The sequence below is a fragment of the Diorhabda carinulata genome, chromosome 1, assembly GCF_026250575.1.
Source record: "Diorhabda carinulata isolate Delta chromosome 1, icDioCari1.1, whole genome shotgun sequence".
NCBI lineage: Eukaryota > Metazoa > Arthropoda > Insecta > Coleoptera > Chrysomelidae > Diorhabda > Diorhabda carinulata.
This window is the reverse complement of record NC_079460.1, coordinates 13,942,324-13,963,313: the sequence shown is the minus strand read 5'-3', so window position 1 is coordinate 13,963,313 and position 20,990 is coordinate 13,942,324. Positions and strand designations below refer to the sequence as shown.

The window sequence follows — 20,990 nt, the reverse complement described above, 5'->3', positions numbered from 1 at the left end:
GAGCTACGAATACCATACCGAATTTCAACTCAACTATATAATAACAATGAAATATCTTCATAAATGCATTTGCAATGTGAATTTCAATGCTTACCAATATTAATGTTTAGATTTCGGTCATTAAATAAAATAAAAATTACACAATACCTTCCAAGTTGCCGCGTTTCTCCTAAAATAGCAAAATGTGTTTTGGAACCAATTGTAAATTTCGTTGAGTGTCAGTTGTTTATCGGGTGATTCGATAATGGACTAAAATCGATTAAACGTATTACTATTCACATCGTTTTTTACTTCACGAGCTTACCTGTCGAATTAAAGAAGCATATGTGAATGGGGGTCTTACATCAGCGTTCTTGTAAAATTCCCTATTTCTTTGAATTTCTGAAAATTTAGAGTCTTATAGGTATTGATTGAAAACTGATGCAACAAAATTACGTCTCATACGATTAAATTCAGTTACTTCCTGAGCAATTGTTGTATAGTCATGCATTTCATGTGGACTCTGATATAAAACGGTATGTTCAATAATCACTATATCGCCTATGTAGCATTTTATTTATTTCCTTTATCACATTATTGTACTCGTTGTAATTTGGATACATTGTCAAAATTTTTAAGAAAAATCTATATATAATACTAACACCAAATGAAAATGAATTTCTTAAACATTATTTACTATTATTAAAAAATCAACCCTAAAAATATGATTTATTAATTATTTCGGATATGTATTTATGCCATTTTCACGTATAAACTATAGTCTTCCTTTCAATTAATAATTGTAACTGAAGTGAGTTCTTTTAATAAATATAGAATATTAGAAAATAGAATATTAGAAACAAAACCAAATTTTAAGTATTTTAAGTTTGCTAAGGACTTCAGCTATTTAAATACCTCAATAGCATATGTTGAAAAAATTTCTGGTTTAGTTTGGTTGCAGAAGAAAGTACAGTGACGTACAGATTTCAGGTATCATATCTATTAGGTGCTATTTTTACAAGCTTTTAAAATTTCCCTTTTCCAGAATTGTAGTAAAGTTTCATAAAGAAGTTTCAAATAAAAAAATATACAAAAAATTATTTTTATCCAAACTTTTTGAGAACTTAATTTCAAGATATAAATCAATTTATTTATAAAATGAATAGAGTTCATGTTCTTTTTTATTTGAATAATTTTGTTATAAATTAAAATGAGGAAGAATCTGTTAATTGAATATTTTTTGTTTCATATCAATTATTAATATGTATTAAAAAAATGAAGGACATTTTTTTCATTTTTGACTAGTGTAACCTTCATAAAAAATTTTCTTAAGGTACACAATCTATATTGTAAATGTTCAGAATATTGGTTGTATTTTAAACTTGTATAAATAAATTGTTGAACGAAATGTTGGTCAATTTTTTGGTAGATAAACTGTTGTTATTATCCTTAATATTGTACGATAACTAATTCAATTTAACAAATGAAAAAAGAATAACCAATATATTTTTTCACGTACAAACTGATCTTTAAATATAGATATCACTTTTGAAAATATTAGAAATTTCTGTGATGCTCTATTACAATTTTTCGTCGATAAACTCATGAAATGGTACGAAAATAGAACTTTCTAACTGTTGCAATCATGAAATTACAAACACAATATTTCTAAGAATGAAATCTTATTCTACAGAAGTTAAATTGATATTTTCAATTGTCCCAATGTAAAAAATTGCATTCTCTGTAAAAATTATGATAATATAAATATAAAGGACATTGTAGTCAAAATTGAAAAATCGGATTTTCTACACACACAGAAAGAAGAATCATGGTTTTTAGAGCTCTAGACTTGATTCGATTTCTCTACGGATGTTTTAAATGCTCGTATACTCAAGTCTATGGATGTTCATAAGTAATTTCAAGGGCAGTGCGTGCCTAGAGAAGCGAGATAGACGATAGAATCTTCCAAGCGCTTCGAGTCTAGACTAGATTCTGCCTTAACTATATAAAACGAGTGTGTCGGCGCGACGTGAGTCAGTTGAGTCGAGTAATCGAAGTGATACGGTTGAAGGATTTTAATTGTACTGCGAAGTAGTGATTGTGAAGGTATTGTCCATTTGTTTGTGTCGTGCACGTGCGATATCCATAACTGTTGGATCGAGTTCCATAATTGTTACTATTTTGGCATGATGTCACAAAAACGTGAAGTTTATAGTGAGTGCAGAGTTTTTCAGTTTAAATGGGAAATTGCATATTTTTTCATAGAATGGAAAGGTTAACCACTGTGTTTGATTTGTAATCGAGCAGTTGCTGTCTCAAAAGTCAATTATTCAAAATATTTCGCTCTCAAGAAGCACTGTTGCTTCAAGAATAAATGATTTATCTCAAAATTTGGTTCTTCAACTGCAGGAGAAAATTAAGAAATTTTCACTGGCTGTTGACGAGAGCACTGATACTGTTTTTATACGAGGCATTAACAGTAACTTTCAAATAACCGAAGAACTATTAAAGTGTGTTCCATTGACAAGTGCTACAACAACAAATGATATTTATTCTGCAATTGAGCATTTGATAGCAGAATATGAGCTCGACTGGAATATACTTAGCAGCAAAACTACGAATGGCGCTCCTGCCATGATTGGCAAACATTCGAGCGTTGTAACTCAATTAAAACAGAAAACATCAGGGAATTTGGTGGGATTTCACTGTATAATTCATAAGGATACATTGGCATCAAAAAATTTTAAAATGGATCATATCATACAACCTATAATTGAATTTTATAAGGAGGAGAGGACTAAATCACCGACAGTTCAGGCAATTATTACAAGATTTGGACGAAAAGTTTTCAATGTCTCTTATTTCAGCGAAGTTCGTTGGCTCAGTCGAGGAGTAATTTTGAAAGATTTTTTGCATTAGGTGACCCTATTAAAACTTTCATGTTAGAAAAAGGCAATTGATTATTAAAAATAAAACCTTGGACCATTTGCCTCATTTAAAATCATTTGGCTCAGTGAACCAAAAAAAATTGGATGAATATTCTCAACTTCTGTAAAATTTGATTACGGAATTCAACAATCGTTTTGAAGACTTTCACAAAATAAATGAAATGAAATTCCCAATTTTCAGCAATCCCTTCAATTTTGAAGCTTCACAGGCACCAGTTTATTTGGGGAATTGATAGATTTTCAATTTCTAAAGAGAAATTTAATGATATTAACGCTCTTACATTTTATATACAATATTTCAAGAATATGGATATTTACCCGGAATTAATAAAGCACGCAGCACGCATTCTCTGCATGTTTGCTGGCACCTATTTATGTGAGCAGATGTTTTCCGTCATGAAAATAAATAAGAACAAACATCTCACAAGACGAATGAACATCCCTACCTACGAATTCAAAATTTAATATATGACCCTCTGCAAAATTGAGTTTGACACCTCTGATTTGGGTTAATCCTGTACAATGAGATATAGAAATGGAAAACTCATTTTAGAAATAATCTTAAGATGAGTTTAAGAAAGTACAACAAATTAATATGCGAGTACTATGCACTTATGTCTCACATCAAGGTTTGATGTGATTTTCAGCGACAAAATTGTCGCTTTTCTGAGAAAACAAATGTCTGATTTAGAATATTAATAATTTTTTATCAATTATTTTGTATAAGTTATTATTAATATTAATAACTTTCTATCTGAAACTATTAAGTCTCAAAACATATTAGAGTTTCCAAATAATGAATCATCTGTACTGATAGAGATGTGAGGCTGATGCTCAACGAACATAATCCAAACCTATGAAGATATGATAGGTTGGTCTAACACCCTAACTATAGTTATGATATTTTTAGATTTGTTTTTCTGGTGAATAACCTCACAAAAAAATTTCCCTGACTGAAAGAAACGAAGTCGACAGGCATGTGCAAAATACTTATTTTTATAATGTGTGTCATTCTTCATGTCATAGTATAATTTGTTTTATACACATATATTTTGAGATACAGAAAAATACAAGTCTTTTCCGGAAAATAATTTCATTTGTGTTCAAATTAATCAACATCTAACTCAAGGCACTTTTGCAACTGAAGCTTCCACAAGCTTGAATCCACTCATTTTTAGGAATCCATTCAAAAAATTGATGAATTGCTTCATCTATCTCATCCTTCACCATAAAATATCGATCACGTAAATGTTTCTTTAGGTTAAAGAACAACCAGACATCACACATGGAGAAATCAGGTGAAAAGGGTGGATGTTCAATGAATATAACTACAACACTGTGTGCCACGATGCATTATCGTGATGCAAAATTAATCTACTAATATTGATCGACTCAACTGCAGGTGAACATTTTATGGTGTATCAGTTTGTTGTAGCTGTACGTTGATCTTCAACCTTAATTGCTTTCACTAATTGTGTGCTTCAAAATAAAACTGCGTACATATCTTTCTTAACAGATTCTTGATTTTTCACTATTGTTGGTGTTAGTCAATCGTCCTGAACCCATACACAACTCTCCTGGTGGGAAGGAATATTATAAAAAAGTACGTATATTTCATCACCTATTACTATCTTAGAAAAAATACTGTTATGTATGTATCACCACTTCACTATTTCGATGTATGTATCAGTAAGTGGAAAGCGTGCTTTATCGCCAAGCGATATCCATCAACTTTTAAAATCGCTATACCAGCGAATCACAGTTGCTCGTCAAAGCATTTCAACTGTTGAAAACTTTGTTGTTCACTCAAACCTTGAAATCATTATAGATCCTGGCTTGCAAATCGTATGGACCACTATTGACTCTGTAGTAGCAGCAACTCAACTGCAGTAACAGCTTACTACTTAAGCATGGTAAGGTATACCGGGGTAAGTGGAAATTCAGGGTAAGTGGAACCCAGGAATTTTCTGCCAAGCGCATATTCTGTACGGCGGCTTCTCGTGTAGTATTCCAACCTATCTATATCCCTTTAATACTCTGGAGTATATGTAGCCGATAGCGTGTCATTTCTAGCTGAATCTTCCCAGTGTTCTTTAGACTGACGATTTACCTCGTATGCTAAGCTAACACGTGTTTCTTGCCAGTGTGTACTTTGACCAAGAAAATAGTAGTATTTTGTGAATTTCCGGTAAGTGCTTAACAAAGTCATAGTTCTTTGTATTTTAAACTTATGGCAAACGTATATTATTATTAGTGACTTTAAGGAAACTTGCATGGGTTACACTTCCCTCAAAAAAAGATAAGTTAGGAGAAAATGTAACCAGTGTTAGGTTCAATTTGCCCCTTTTGAATCTGCACAAATGTTTCCATTTCTTTTAATTTTGCACTACTTCATTTGTTTCAGACATGGTGCGTACGTATGTTCGGAAGAAGGAGTTACCTTTTACCTAAGTACTCTAAGCAGACACTAAAAGCTGCCGCTGAAGCGGTAAACAATCGCGAAATGACTACATATAGAGCATTAATAGTTTATAAAATTCCTAAACCTACACTTTACAAACATGTCAATGGCCAAAGGGGTGTCAAAAGTTACATTATGGGTTGACCTACTGCTATGAAGACCAGAAGATAGCTGAAAATATCAAGGTAATGAAAAATGTAGATTCGGTCTTTCGAAAAAAGAAATGTTGACCCTTATAGGGTTATAATAACATTCAGACTCCATTCAAAGATAGGATACCAGGAAATGATTATCTAAAATTGAAAAAAATTCAACATTAACCAGAATTTTTATAATCAATAATTACTTCGCTCTGTAAAAAGATGTCGAAGATATTACGCCAACACGAATTTATAATATAGACGAAACATCTTTTTACCTAGATTCAAGAAGAATAAAGGTTGTTGGCCAAAAGAGATCAGCTGCTCACAGGGCAACAAGTGGGTCCGGAAAAGAAAACATTACGGTCCTATCAGGAGCAAACGTAGCTGGGGAGAAGTTACCCCCGCAGATAGTTTTTAGAGGAAAAAATGTGTGGGACTCATGGCTTGCACACAAAAATGAGGAATATGCGGGAATAACTTATTCAGCAACAAAAATGGCTGGATGGAAGGTGAGACTTTCCAAGACTTTCCAAGGTTATTTCAAAAATATTTTTTTAAGACATATACTCCGAGAGAGACCAGTTATTCTTATTTATGATGGGCACAGTTCACATGTTGGTATTTCTCTTGTCAAATGGCAAGACAATAAAATATATTAATTGCGAAACTTCCCCCACACATCAGCCACGTGCTTCAACCAATGGAACTAAGTGTGTTCCGACCTTTGAAAGTTTTAAGTGGCAGAGGAAAAACTATGGCTGAAAACTTCCAAAATCTATGTTTTCTGCTATTATTTCCAAACCTTGAGAAAGCATATATCCGGTGATAATCAAATATGGCTTTCAAAAAGCGGGAATTTTTGCATTTTGCGACTCCTTAGTTCCTATCGAAAATTATGAACCACAAGCCTACAGACGATGGGGTGGTTTTAAAGAAAATCAGGCACGTAGAGCCATGTCTACTAATAAAGAAATTGATCAAGCACCTACTGTTTTGGCACCTGTCACAAGCAACATCGTGGACGAAAATGTACCTACACCATCAACATCTGGAGTAAATGTTTTAGAAGCCGGTCCCTTGGGCCTTCACAAAAAAACGTTTAAGGAGTTAATTTTGGAACAAAAAAAGCACCAAAATACCAAAAACTGTCACTAGTAGGAAAAGAATCTGTGGAGGTGCTGAAGTGATCACTTCAGAAGATGCCATAGCTATGCTCATAGGAAGAAACCCAAAATAACGAAAGCTGAAAATGTGATTGAGGGTAGTAGTTCTGTGGATAATTGGGAAAAACTGGGAGGTATCAAAAGAAAAGAGAAAGAAAAGAGAATTATGAAGAAGAGGAAACCTGTAAGTGAGGACAGCAGTGATGACAGCAGTCATGAAGAGATGCAAAGTCTTTCAAGCGATCAAAGTGTAGATGGAGGGCAAGAGATGGAGGAAGAAATCAATTTCCTTAATCAAATGCAGCTAGACATGTCCGAACTAAATAAAGGTGATTGGATTGAGTTTTGTAGGAGAATTGGTGAGACGTCCACATTTCCTTGGTCTGTTGTAGAAGATAAAAGCATGGTCAATGAAGAAGAGATTTTTATGCATTTGGCCACGCCTACACTCGAAAAAAGGGGAAAAATTATATTCAACATTGTATTTGATTCATATCATTTGGGCTAGATGATTTTTGATTTCTCGAAAAAAATTTACTTTTGCAGTATATGATAAGACGAGATGTTTACACTTACCCCAGACAGCTTTCTTATGCTAAACGCATAAAAATGTATTAGGTTAGGTTACACTTACCCGTACCACTGGGGCAAGTGTAACCCAAGGACAGCGATAATAAAAAAAAATCACAGAAAAAAAATGGAAGTTTGATCTGCTTGTATGTTGGTAAACCTTTAAAGTAATGTATCTTCAGTCAACTTGCCACATATTAACAAAATGAAAAGATATATATTTCGTTAAAAAAGTTTAAAGTGACACTATCGATATTCACAGTTCCACTTACTCCGATGTACCTTAGTATTTAAAAATGCAGTGTTGCTAGCTCTAGCTCCTCTAGTTTCGTGGCATCTTAAAATATACATAGTGACCCACGTATAACCAGAAATCTGCATGTTTCTGTACTTATAACTCCTACCTTCATAATTTTTTTCTATATATTTTTATGTGTAAATATAAAGCCAATAAGTACATTGCTATGGCCCATAAGAGTTAAAGTTTGTTATAGTTTTGTTTGATAAATTTAGATATTGATTCAGTTAGTTCTTCGACAGTTATATTGAATAATGTACGAGTAAATGTAATATTTCTCGTTATTAATTGTGCTGATTTAGTAAAGTTTTTGTACCTTGTTGAACATCTAATCCAGCTCTTTCTAACATATAAGGTAAGCCTATGATGCAGCATGAAAATGAAACAAAGTATTTTTTGATACGTTGGAAAATAAAAATCATTTTCCCGTGCAAATATATTCATATTAGAAAATTTATAAGTCAAATGTAAAAAATAATTTTTTCAACTTACCACCGGCTAATGATAACGCAGATTTATCACTCAGTCTCCTTCTAATCGGTCCAGCGACATTTGGGGCTGGTGAATGCAATACTGGTGACCTAACAGCCGAGACCATAGGTCCCATAGATACTGGGGGTTGAGGCAGGGATGCACTTACCGCAATCTTTACGGAGCTAACTGAGGAGTCTTTATGTGGATCTGGAGAGCTCAGTTGTTTAGAGAGATGAAGATGGTGCATCATCGCTTGAAGACGATCTCGTTCTTTTTGAAGTTGCAGTTCGAGTTGGGAAACAACTTGCATCTGAACACGAGCTTGAGCCGTCGAACGGTCGTCGAGGATGTGTTCCGTATTTAAATGCCTGAAACAAATCAGAGTGCTTATAAATATACGAAGGTCTTACAAATGCATATGTAAGAAAAGATTCTTAGAGGGTTGATATTAACGGAGAAGATGGTATTTACTGAATTCTTCATGAAGCAATCTAACGATAAAGGTATAGAAAGGTCATCTGGCAGTAATAGATCAAAAAGGTTAGATACAAAGGAAAAATAATGGTTATTGAAGACAGTTCTAATGAAATAATTAGATATATTTATGAATAAACAATTTAAATGAGAATGTAATAATATATTACAATAATTATTAAATACATGATACATGCACCTATTTAATGAAAGGATGTATATATCTATCTAGAATAAGGAAAAACAAAAAGACGTTCTACCATCGAAGTTCACGTATTATACCGTACGCTTCTGTGAGAAAAGATTTGTCATACAGTAACGTTTAACAAAGGAACGTGAGCATTGAATCTACCGGAGAAATTTAGGATGGAAATAAGTGGCAATGAAATCTTTAGGGTTTAATTAAATTGTGTAAAGAAGATCGATCCATCTAAAAAAATAAGTTTCTAAAAAATAAAAATAGTTTCAAATGGATTCAATTTTATTATTGAATACGTATACTTTGTCTATTTTAAATACGACTTAATAAATGTATCAAGTTGGCAAAACAAAGCATAACATTCATCGATGTAAAGCTATAAATTTTCAATTTATCGCTAAAACTATTTGAGAACACTGTAAAAGCGAGAAACTTAAACGTCGTTTACTCAAAACTTTTGTGTTTATGTCTTGGTTGTTGGCAATAAAAAGGAATAATTACTTTGTTTTTTACTCGATATCAATTTGTTTTCAGTAAATCCAAAAGAAATATACAGAGTGCGTTTCTTTTGGACTTATTTTCAAAAACTGTATGTACAAGTAGTTAAAGATAATGGAACAACTCCAGAGTTTCTCAATCTGTAGGGCGCATACGTAGAGGCTTTCAGACTATTATAAAGGAAAAAAGTATAATCACTATAAAAAATTCAACACAGATTTAATTATTCTTCTTAACGATATTTATTGTGAAATTACAAAATTGAGTAAAGTACACATTCAAACTAATATACTGTTCATATATTATGTTTATGTATTGAAGTTTCTGACGATTTTTCAATCTGCAGTAGAGACACCTTTGCAAACAGTTCGAAATGGATCCGTAACCCACACATTTGCTGCTATATTGTTGTCAGCAAAAAAACACAAACTGTGCGAAAAAGTCTGACTTTTTACGACAAGGGGAATTTTCACATGTCCTCAAATATTTTGACAATAATTCACATTTGCAAAGATTTTTACTTTTTTATTTCATATATCTACTCTACATCTCCAACTTTCTACAAAACGCACTACGTTTATCATTGTATATATATGTTATTAATCTTTAGAATTGTAGATCAGTATTTAGTATGTCGAGTATTTCTTATATAACCCAATTTCAACACAAATAAAGCTCGAAACTTTTCAGTGTCTAGGTGTTTTTTCTCTTCACAGATAGTAGTAGGCAAATTCCTCTTTTAACTCATAAACACGTGAATATTCCCCACGCAATTAACATCAAATAGTAATGTCGAATCTTGTCATCCATATTTCATTTCGATTTCATTGAAGGTTGTTAATTTTCGGGATCTCATTTTTAAACAATTGACTACAGTTAAAACCATTACCTTTCCACCATTTTATATGGATGAGGCAATAGGTTCTAATATACTTGTGAAATTTAAATTTGAAAAATTATTGTGGAGATATGGGATGAGCCAAAAATGATCTTATACTATCAGTGGTGTCTTTAATTGTATTGTTACGATCTCGCCCACCTATATAGATGGTGAAGCCGGTCCTGGTCTAATATGTTAATCGAAGCTAAAGTTTGATGAATGCTCAGGTTATTTGTAGTTTATTGTGGCCGTTATTTCTTTGTACTTTTTGTGATATGTTAGGAGTGGAATATTATGAATATACTCAGGAGCAAAAAATCGATTAAAGTTGCACACTCGCGATCAAAAATCTGTAGCTTTCGTTCTTTTTTAGATTTTAGCATCTCAAAGCCATTAGTCTCAGCAGTATGAGTAGTTATGTTATTATTGAGTTATTTTTTTTGGTAAGTAAAAAGTATCAAACTAAAAGGAATATTAGAAAAAGGGTTATAATTAACAGCTTAAATTCGTCAAAATAATATTTTTTTGTAACTAACCTATCAATATTAAGTGTTCCCTCCACTGACCCTAATAATAGCTTCCAATCGCTATTTCATTGATTGAATAAGAAAAGAGAGTAATACACATATTCACTTGTCCATGGGTGTCTTCAGTAGTGCTCGTCAAGAAAAAGGATGGAACTACTAGATTCTGCGTGGGCTATAGTCAGTTAAACAACGTTGCGAAGAAAAACAGCTATCCTCTGTCTTCAATAGACGATAAATCAGATACTTTAGTTGGCAGCAAGCTGTTTTCTACCTTAGAACCAAAGTCTTGATGTTATAAAGTAGAGAGAATCTCAGAACATAAGGAGAAGATTGCTTTCACCACCGTATCTGGACTATCGCAGTAGAAATTCTTGTCATTCGGGTCTGTAATGCGTTCGCGACATTTGAAATACTTTGAAATAATGGAAAACGTCTTGAAGAGTTATCATTGAAAATATCCCTGGTCTATTTAAATGATATTTTAATACAGCGAAAGACATTTGACGAACACCTGAAGAATTTAGAGGACGTTTTCAAACGACTTCAAGCTGCCCAACTCATGTTGAGGAAGTTTAAGTTATTACAAAATCAAGTCAATTATCTAGGCCATATAATGAGCAATAAAGTGACGGTAGATCCGGAGAAAATTGCCTTCATTCAGCAATTAGCGCAACCAATCGACCAACATCAAGTTAGGTGTCAACATATCATAAAAAAATTTGAAGATATTGCCTAGTCACAAAGTTGATTCACAGAAGAAGCAAGAGCTCTTCACTGGGATAAAGACTGTCAAACGACGTTCGAAGCCCCGAACCACGGTGCCGATATTAGGATATCTATTACCATAGGAAGAACTTATTCCTGACACTGATGCAAGTAGCGTAGGAATTATAGGAGTGCTCTTACTAATCCAAGGAGGGCAAAAAAATGCTGGAATAGTTAGTAGAGTTCTCTGGAAACTAGAACGAGACTACTGCGTCACGAAAAGAGATCTTTTGACAGTAGGGAAGTCCGTTGAGCACTTTTATCAGTATCTCTATGGGATCAACTTCTTAATTCGGACAGTTTATCCAAAAATCAAGTAGATGATGCAGTTCCAGAATTCTAAGGGCAAGATTCCTAGATAGCTTGAACGATTTCCAGAGTACAATTTTAACATCGAGCTGATGCGTGTCACCGAAATTTCAACCCCCTGTCTAGACGGAAAGAAACTGTAGTATCAAGAATCACAGTAGTCAACTAAGATTGGTTACTCACCAGGATCGGAGAAGATCAGGAGAATCCTTGCCTAAAGATGAAGGAAGAAAATCGGCGACTTACCTGGCAAGAAGGGTCAAGATTTTCACTTGTATTCAAGGTGTATTGTCCTGAAAGAATGCCTTTTGAAAATACTTGAAAACAATTATAGTTCCCATAAGAGAAGACAGCTAGTTGTTCTGAGAATTAGAGTATAAGAGGTACTGAATAAGTTACACGACAGTACATAGGGAGTAAAGAAAACCCTTCAGCGAATCCCATGACCCATGAAATAATATAATGTTGGAAGTCGTTTCAAAACGATTGCGCTAGAGTCCAGACCATTTGCGACGACGGACAGCAATGGTAAATATATCTCATGAAAGTATTTATCAGCCGATATGGTGTACCCTTGGAAGTCCACAGTGATCAAAGAAGAAATTTCGAGAGCCATGTATTCCAGAAAACGTGTGACAAACTGGGAATTAAGACCAAGACAACCGCATTCTATCCACAATCAGGTGAAATGGTGGGGAGAATGAACAGGACCACTGGAAAATACCAGAAAGATGGGGACCAGTATCTACCCCTATTTGTAATGGCTTATCCATCTGCCCTTAAAGGATTCCACCTGTGAAACACCTACGAAAATCCTGTTTGGACGTGATGAGAGGTTACCTTGAAATCTAGAATTTGGCTCACGACCTAAAGAAGATCTAGTGGAAGGAGATGTGATCCAATTGAGAAAAGAAAAAAGGACTATTTACTCGACTTAGTTCGATCAAATCTTCAAGTTCGATTAGCGAGTCATCAAGAACATAGTAGAGGTGATCTTCCAAGATACCGGATATTAAATTGCAGTTATCATTACCTGATGAAGACGGTCCCCTGTTATTTTCATAAGATCGGAAAGTGCTGAAATTGGTCCGGTTGTCGATTCAAACATCCAGTTCAGGTTGTACAGAAGGTCCAGAACAACTTCCGTATAAGGAGGGGGAAATGTTGGGAACTCGCTCACTGTATAGACCGTGAAGCCGGTCTTGTCCTAATATGTTATTTGTATAAAAATATTGATGAATGCATCGGTTATTTGTTATTATTATGGCGGCTATTTATTTGTATTTTTTATTAAACCAGTTTACATAATGTAGTGACTGTTTTATATACAATTTCTAAGAAGGCCTTTTTGTTTGTTTATGGCAAATAAGAGATGTCCTGGAAATAGAAGATTCTAGATGGGATGATAGTTTATATGAAAAGAGTCTCTAGCAGCAGAGTAGTTAGTATACAATTTGATATCATAGTGAACACGTTAAAATAGGGAAAAGTATACCAAACTAATTTGAATAAATTATATGGTAAAAGTTAGTGAATACTTCAGTTTTCAGAAGAGTTTTAGTGAATAGTTTAGTGTATAAGAAAATGAATAATTGTTTGTTTGGTATCTTTCTATTTGTATTCGCAACTACTACACTATTATCCTCATATAAAATTTAAAATCATGGTATTGTAGAAGATTTTTGTCTGAAATCATACAAATTGAGGAGGAGGCAATACAAAAATTGTAATACTAACCTGAATTAGTCTTCGAAATTCGCCAGCCAAAAGTCTTAATCATTCTTCGTTCGTATAGAAATGGAGTCTTCTTTTGTAAGTCCGGTCCAGGTCTTATAAATAAAACATGTACACCTCATGATTTTATCGTGTCGCGATACTATCCCCCCTGTAGGAAAGGGCTTTTTTGCGGGGGAGGAAGTAGTCTCCTTGGGAGATTAACATTAAATCCGGCAACGTGGTGATCAAACGTCTTGCATATTAATTAAACATGGCGTAATTAGAGTTTTTAAACTGTGGCGATGTCTTCTTTAATTTATAACAGGTTGCTTTTTGCCTTTTTCTTTTGTGATCTACTACGGCGACGACAAAATATTGTAATTTGATGTTGCGGTTAAATCCTCTTTCTTTCAGGTATTAATTAATTCGGAAAAAAGCCAAAATTAATGTTGACTTTGACGCAAGTTATATTGGTAGTGCTTTTGGCAATGGAAAACAATAAGTGTCACAAATAGGGTTAAGACCAACCATTTGATGAAGTAAATCTCTATTTAAATGATAAGACCACGGCTGTGTAATTTAGAAGCGAAGGTACAGTCATTTGTTCTAAATCTATCTATATTTTGAACAATCAAATATTATCCCTACGCTCAATGATAATTCTATTGTATTTTTTTGTTGTTAGTATTCAATAGATTTGCTTAGAAATAGAAATATATTTCTCTATTTATTAATTGTATTTTCATGATAACAATTATTGTAAACTTGAAAATAAAGTACTTACTTTATAAATGTTTCCAAGTTTTCGCATGGATTCTCACAGCCAGGCCATTTACAGACACCATGACCGTATAGATGATGTAATCTATCAGGGGTAGATGGCCTATCAGGTTTATCATCCATAGGTTCATCCCTACTTGATCTATTTGCAGGAATGCCCAATAAACCAGGAGAAGTATCTACAATTATCATTGACATGAATTGATATAGTAAATAGGAACAGAAATTGAGAAAAAGCATTTCTTAGGATATACTAGTTCAGTAGTTCCCAAACAGGGGCGTATAGTTAAGTCCTGGAGACGCAAAATCAATTGAAAATAAATTTTTGTACACGATCTCGGAAAACTATAGTTGAAATTTAATTTTTCAATTTTATCATAAAATCTGGAAATCTACTTGATGTGCAAAAATATATAAAATATATATTCAAGCAAATTTGTTAACTTGAAACGAGAGAATCAATAGCAAATCCTATAGAAGTCGAACGTTTGTGGAAATAAAAAGAGAGTACCAAACAAACTTTAGGTTACTGCTAATACATCTAGGAAGAGTGAAATAAAAATTTTGTGAAAAATACTTGTTATTTTTTCAAGCTCAAGTTTATAGTTTCAGTACGGAGTAGGGCGCAGGGAATTTTAATATTTACAAAAAAAACGTAAAAGAATCAAATTTTGGAGCACTTTGTTTATATAGGTATAAAATTTTACATTATAATACTTTGTAATCATTCTGTGCTGTGAAAGTAAAAACTATTAAATTACATTTTCGATAACGTAAATCAAGGTGTATAGAAAGTGAAAGATTATGTAGTATTCAAAACAAAAAGTTCAGGAATATCAAAACATTTGTACAATTCTGTATGTTGAAAGGATTAAATAACAAACTTAGTTATTTGGTTTCTGTATATTTGTTATGTCTGGTAATAAGAGAAAAGTCAGCGAAAAACTTGCGAAAGAAATATCAATAAAATACACTTGAGTAGAGAAACTGTATAAAAGTTTTACAATCAGATTCTAAACATTCGAACGGAATCGATGCACGATTTTCCACTCAATATCTAATGGTTTCATGGGATGGGCATACTGAGATAACTAACTAATTTTGTTGGCTAAATTACAGTGCGATTTACTAAATGAGATCATTTATTATAATATAAATCATACTCGTATACTGAGAGTATTTGAGGGAAATAACCTTTTGTATCTATAAATTCTTGATTAATTTTTAGTGGAGTAGTCCTACCTTCATTACCATTTTTTATTGCAATCTTCCATTTAATCTAAATATTGATTCTAAAGAACTGATTTCTACAATTGCCACATAAAAGGCACTTTACTGAAGAGAACAGAAGTTCCAAATATTTAATTTTCCAAAACTAGAATTATGTAGAGATTAGTTTTTGACCAAGCAGAGCTCGACTAATTTTCATATCACAAAAAAATTGGACAGGGAAAATAGAATGACTTATTAGTGCTCTATGATCTCTTAATCATAAAAACATCATATGTTGTCACTAGAATTTTTCAATATTGAGTGGGGTTGAACATTGATGGAATCAATGTAATACATAGATACTTTTCCACTTATTACTAATAAACATTTCACGGAAACCACACTTATGATATCTTGTATTACTTGTAGAGGTTGTTCAAATAAGTTATGATTGTGAAATCCCATTAGAAAATTGAAGAAGGCTACGCTGAAACCGTCCGCACGATTAGCAAAATTTTCGGTCTGAGAGGTGCACTTTCCATGCCAATTCGAAGAATGATCAATGAATTCAAAGAATTGGAACCTATTATGGATCAACAGTTTTCTTGTGTGCCGAGGTACCGACCGATCTCTTGAAAACATAACCGAAAGTATTATCGAAAACTAGAGAACATCTTCTCTGTGTCGATCCCGATAATATCAAATATAACGAAGCAACAGACAGCCAATTTCAACATAAGGCAGACCATGTATTTTCTTTATTCACTAATAATTTGGGGCCCATGATTTACGAGAAATTATCTGGTTCCGATTTTGTTATTAGGTCCTTGGTAATAAGGTAAAATGCAGTTATTGATAGCATTCCTTACTGGATCTAGAGAACCGAGTTCTCGTTGCCTGGATCTGGATAATCTGCATCACTCGAGATCCAATACGTCATCGCTGAGATAAAACTAAATTTTTGATAAAATTTTGAAAATCTCATGGAAAAGGTGAGGGCTTTTGGTTAGAGACGTGGGGCCATAGGCAAAATATTTTAAGCAGGGCGTGATTTGAACATGACTTCTTTTAACAATTATTGGTTATTATAATAGATCAGATAAAAGCAGAGTTGCTAAGCATCTTTTAATCAGCTACTTTCTATTTTTGTGTTATTGAGAATCATTAAATCGTTAAAATCTTTATAATAAATAGGGAGTATCACTTACCATTCGATTCCGGTGGTGGCTTATTATTAGCCACATGTGGATCACTAATATCCTTCCATGGACTCATAACCTCTCTACTGTTGAGACCTAGGAAACGAAAATTAAATAATCATAAAAATCCGAGTCGATAAGTCACTGTCACGTGCGATTAAAACCGTTTGACAACCGCCCGATAAAGGCTGATGTTTGCAGCATTTTGGTGAACATGGAGATTCGGGTTAACAATTGGATGGAAACAGGAAAAAAAGGATTTAATAAGAAAGGCAAGTGCCAATAGTTTTAACCGCACGTGAACCTTCCGTCTCGTGTACAGGGCCGGCTATAGGCACTCGCCTTGGGCATCACTATGGCAAGGGAAGACCAAGACGAGAAAGACTTTTTGGAGAACGTTTCTGTAATACATCCTTCAATCAAAAATCAACTTTTCACAATAGTTAACGCATAAAATTATTCAAAAAATATTATGTTAAAAATAAATTGTTAGGTCAGTGAATAATTTTTCTATTTAAGAAGGTATCTACTTTACATGCAGGTATCACAGTCAATTTTCATTCATACTGATACAAATGACATTGTATGACGATGTCCTAAGTGATAATAGATTTGTCTTGTCTAAAACACACTGCCTTGAAACTACAGATTTTTCTAATTATATTTTATTTTTTTTTTTAAATAATGATGAACGTTAATTCACATCCGCCTAAATATATTATATGGACACGAATTTTTCTTCACTACAGTATATGTTGAATAAATCATATGCACTGTATTGACTTAAATTTATTCGACGAAAAAGTAGTTTTTATTGGGTTAAGTTACTATATCAATTTACAAATAAAGTAATAAATAGAAATGCTAACTTTATAAAATTTTAGAATTTCTGATCTGAAATTATAAATTCCAAGGCAGAAATTATTAACAAAAGAAAACCTCTGTCATCATAGTTAACTACTTGAAAGTGTTTTAATGGAAGGAGTCGGTAGCAATTGGGTTGAATGGATTGAAAGGATAGGAAATACGTACCAAAACACTGAAAACAAGCCTTCTTGTAAATTCTTCTTGGAATCAAATGACGTTGAAGACATTTTTAAGAATTAGAAAAAAAAATTGAAATCCAATTAAATATTTTGTTAATGAATATACTTATTTCATTTGGAATTTTTTAATGTGATTAAAATTTATGTTACTTAAAATGTTTTATCAAAAATTTTGAAAAATGAGAGAATAATTATTTTGTATTAAAATAAACTGATTTCTTGATGGTCTTCTGAATTTGCATGATCTTCTTTTTATTCCCTTGTTGTTGACTTTTGTCCGCGTGAATCCCAACTATAAATGTTTCATCACATATTTGTGACCAAAGTAAAATATGGCAAGGAAAATATATTTTCTAAAAATATCACCATTAGTTGTCACCATACACGAGTCGAAAAAGAATAAATCAATAATCACATAATAAATAAAATTTTAGCATGATTGGAAAATGTAACAATGTGAGTTTCACGTGATATTTTTCAATGTTTAGAATTATTGTCATTTTAGTAGTATTTTTAGAAAATATTTTTCAGACATTAGGAAGAGATGTGGTGATACTAACTTTGACTTTGGGAAAGCATCAGTGGCTGCATGCCCATACCCTGATGTACGACGTACTGCCGTTGAACTAGTTGTAGTTGCTGAATTAGTTGCTGTTGTTGTAGTGCTAGCTGCTGTATTGAGCTAGATGCTTTTTTCTTATCTGTACTTTGTAGGATATGTGTCTGTTGGATGAGATTCATTTGGAGTTGTTCTTGAAGTTGTTGCATGGTTTGTTCGATTTGTTTTTTACCTAATTCTGCTAATTGATGTTGCTGAAAAAATAAAGTTTCGTTACCATATTGTGTAAGGAATACGAAAGAGCAAACCATACTTGATGTTGCTGTTGCTGCTGTTGCAATATCGAATGCTGCTTCATTAAAGTCTGTAGCTGCGTAGGACTTAATACATGTTGTTGAAGTAACTGCTGCATATGATGAAGATTTGAGGTGGGTGATGACATTAGTGGTGGTCCAGGTGTTTGGGACTGACTGTAGGAGTAGTCATTTGGTAATTTGGTTGTTTCATTCTTTAACAAAAAAATTAGTTACAGTTTCTTATTTATGTCATTTAATTGATCTATATCAATGAAACCCTTCTAAGCAGAGGAGTTCTAATAATTATTAATACTATTTTATAAAACTACAATAATAAGGAAAAACACAATTGATTAAAAATGTCTCTATAAAGGGATTATACCAACCTGTTGAATGGGTGGAATCGTTGCGCTAAGATTTTTTTGCGAGTCGGATGTAGGTGGGGGAGAAAGTTCTTGTGTCCTTTGTTCCGAAAGAGGACTTGAGCTTCCATTGCCTTTTATGTCCCGCTCCCTTTCGTGATCCCAAGTTCGATCCAGCTCTAGTTGTTGTTGTTGTTCTTTTATTACTTTTTCCAGTGAAGCGGCCTGCTGCAACAACATGAATAAATTCTAACGATTGCATTAACCCATGAAATGATGCATTCATATTTCAATTTAAGATGAAGAATTATCGGAATATCGAACTACGCATACATATACACAGTACAAAATAAATTTATAAAAAATAACCCCGCTACTGAAAGCAGTTCGTGCATGTTATAAATTTGATTGATTCCCTGCGCGTTCCGTGTGTACAAGAGTTCGCATTATATCCAAGGAAGTCATGTATTTTGAAGCAATAGTTTCGCCGTAATACCTGTATACCTTCTTTAAATATATGACCATTTTCGCAAATAATCTTGATCTAGTGTCTTCTTTGCCGCACTTCCTATATTTTAGCTTTATTTCTTCGCTTATTTGGATGTGATAATGTATAAGAATGTTTCATTGAAAATGCGACAAAGGAAAAATGCGTAGGAAAAATAACGATTATTACTAAGACATCATTTAATGTATAATACATATACAAATTTTATTACAATCTTTTGATTCAATTATACTCGTTAATACTTATCCAGTCAAATTTAAATATTTACATATTTATTCCCGCATTTTACCGTTGTGAACGAAAATTTAACAAAAATTAGAAATTCCCATCACATAAATCCATATCCTGGGGTCATTTCCATTCTGTTATTTCAATCTTATAATTACCAAAATAACGATACAGTAAACAAAGACATATGAAATTTGTAAATGCGTCACACACATGGCACATATGTGTTTACGGAATATGTTGTCCGTGCATACTTGCTTCGCCCCCATTGTTGATAAAATCTCCCAAAGCATACATCAGCATTAATTTCATACAAAACAAACACATTAAATCGAAGATATTCTTACGTTACATCAAATACTGTTTTAAAATACCCCCTACAGAACGTACGAACATTTTAGCAACAATAATAATTCAGAAACTATGCTGATGAACAGTTAATTAATAGGGACATTTAATAACAAATCAATCTAAAAATTACGGACACACACACAGACTCGCAGCGTAAGATTTTTGAGATGGGGTGGGTCCGTTCGAATTGTAAGATATTTTGAATTTGTCATTGCGACCCTTCGAAATATAAAAATGGAATTCAAATTTGTGACAACAAATTCGGCAAATGTATAACTCGTGGACTAAAATACGAAGGGTCCATCGAAAATGTTTATTCAAACGAGAATACTTTGGAAATTTAAATTAAATGATGACAGATGAGGACGGTACATTTTTCGAATATTTCTTCGACTGCAAAAGAATACTTTAAAAGGGTAAATTTACATTCACAATATTAACAGTTGACTTTTGGGTTTTCATTTGATGAATTAGTTATTTCGGTTTGATTCTAAGTGGAAGGGTGAATTAACATTTTATTGCCAACCGTTAATTGACTTTGCCCGCTGTTCGGATGTTACTGATTCATTCACCAGGATGGTTGCTACCCTCTAATTAAATTTCTACAAAACGCGTTAAACTTTTCACTTAAGAAATGCATCCCAACGTTTTTTTAGAAAAGTCTTGAATTAGCAACGTCACATTAAAGTGTTACTCTTTATTAAGGTTATTATGGTGCCGTTATGGTTGTTTTTCATTCATCACAACTTCGATAATTCTATAAGCTGTTTTCTAATATTCTAATTACGTTTTATAATTTTGATAAAATGAAATTGTTTGAACATAATTTTATACACTTATTCATTTGCTTATGATACAGTGCACCATCATATCAAAAACTATTAAATCACTTTAATGGTGTTTTCAGAGTTGGAGAAAAAAAAAACTGAAATAAATTAGGCAAAAACTTGACTCGTTTTCATCTTGGCAGTGTAACTAGGAGTTCACCTCAGCATTGATATTCACTGCGAAACGTGGTGCAGAAAGTTAAAAAATCTCCTTAGCC

General features: G+C 33.0%; 1 protein-coding gene across 5 annotated transcripts in view; it reads right to left on the bottom strand.

The window, feature by feature from the left end:
* Positions 1-20,990, bottom strand: part of LOC130892829 (forkhead box protein P1-like) — a 257,375-nt gene that overhangs the window by 27,412 nt on the left and 208,973 nt on the right. For 3 of the 5 annotated variants that reach the window (XM_057798508.1, XM_057798517.1, XM_057798499.1), the window contains exons 4-11: positions 18,883-19,086; positions 18,514-18,708; positions 18,202-18,454; positions 16,605-16,691; positions 14,189-14,363; positions 8,055-8,404; positions 305-381; positions 148-249 (exon numbers count right to left, since the gene is read on the bottom strand). In XM_057798508.1, coding sequence (XP_057654491.1) covers positions 148-249; positions 305-381; positions 8,055-8,404; positions 14,189-14,363; positions 16,605-16,691; positions 18,202-18,454; positions 18,514-18,708; positions 18,883-19,086 — 1,443 coding nt within the window. Of the gene's footprint in view, positions 1-147; positions 250-304; positions 382-7,878; positions 7,924-8,054; positions 8,405-14,188; positions 14,364-16,604; positions 16,692-18,201; positions 18,455-18,513; positions 18,709-18,882; positions 19,087-20,990 lie in introns of all 5 variants that reach the window. The other 2 variants (XM_057798492.1, XM_057798525.1) reach the window with 1 other exon arrangement.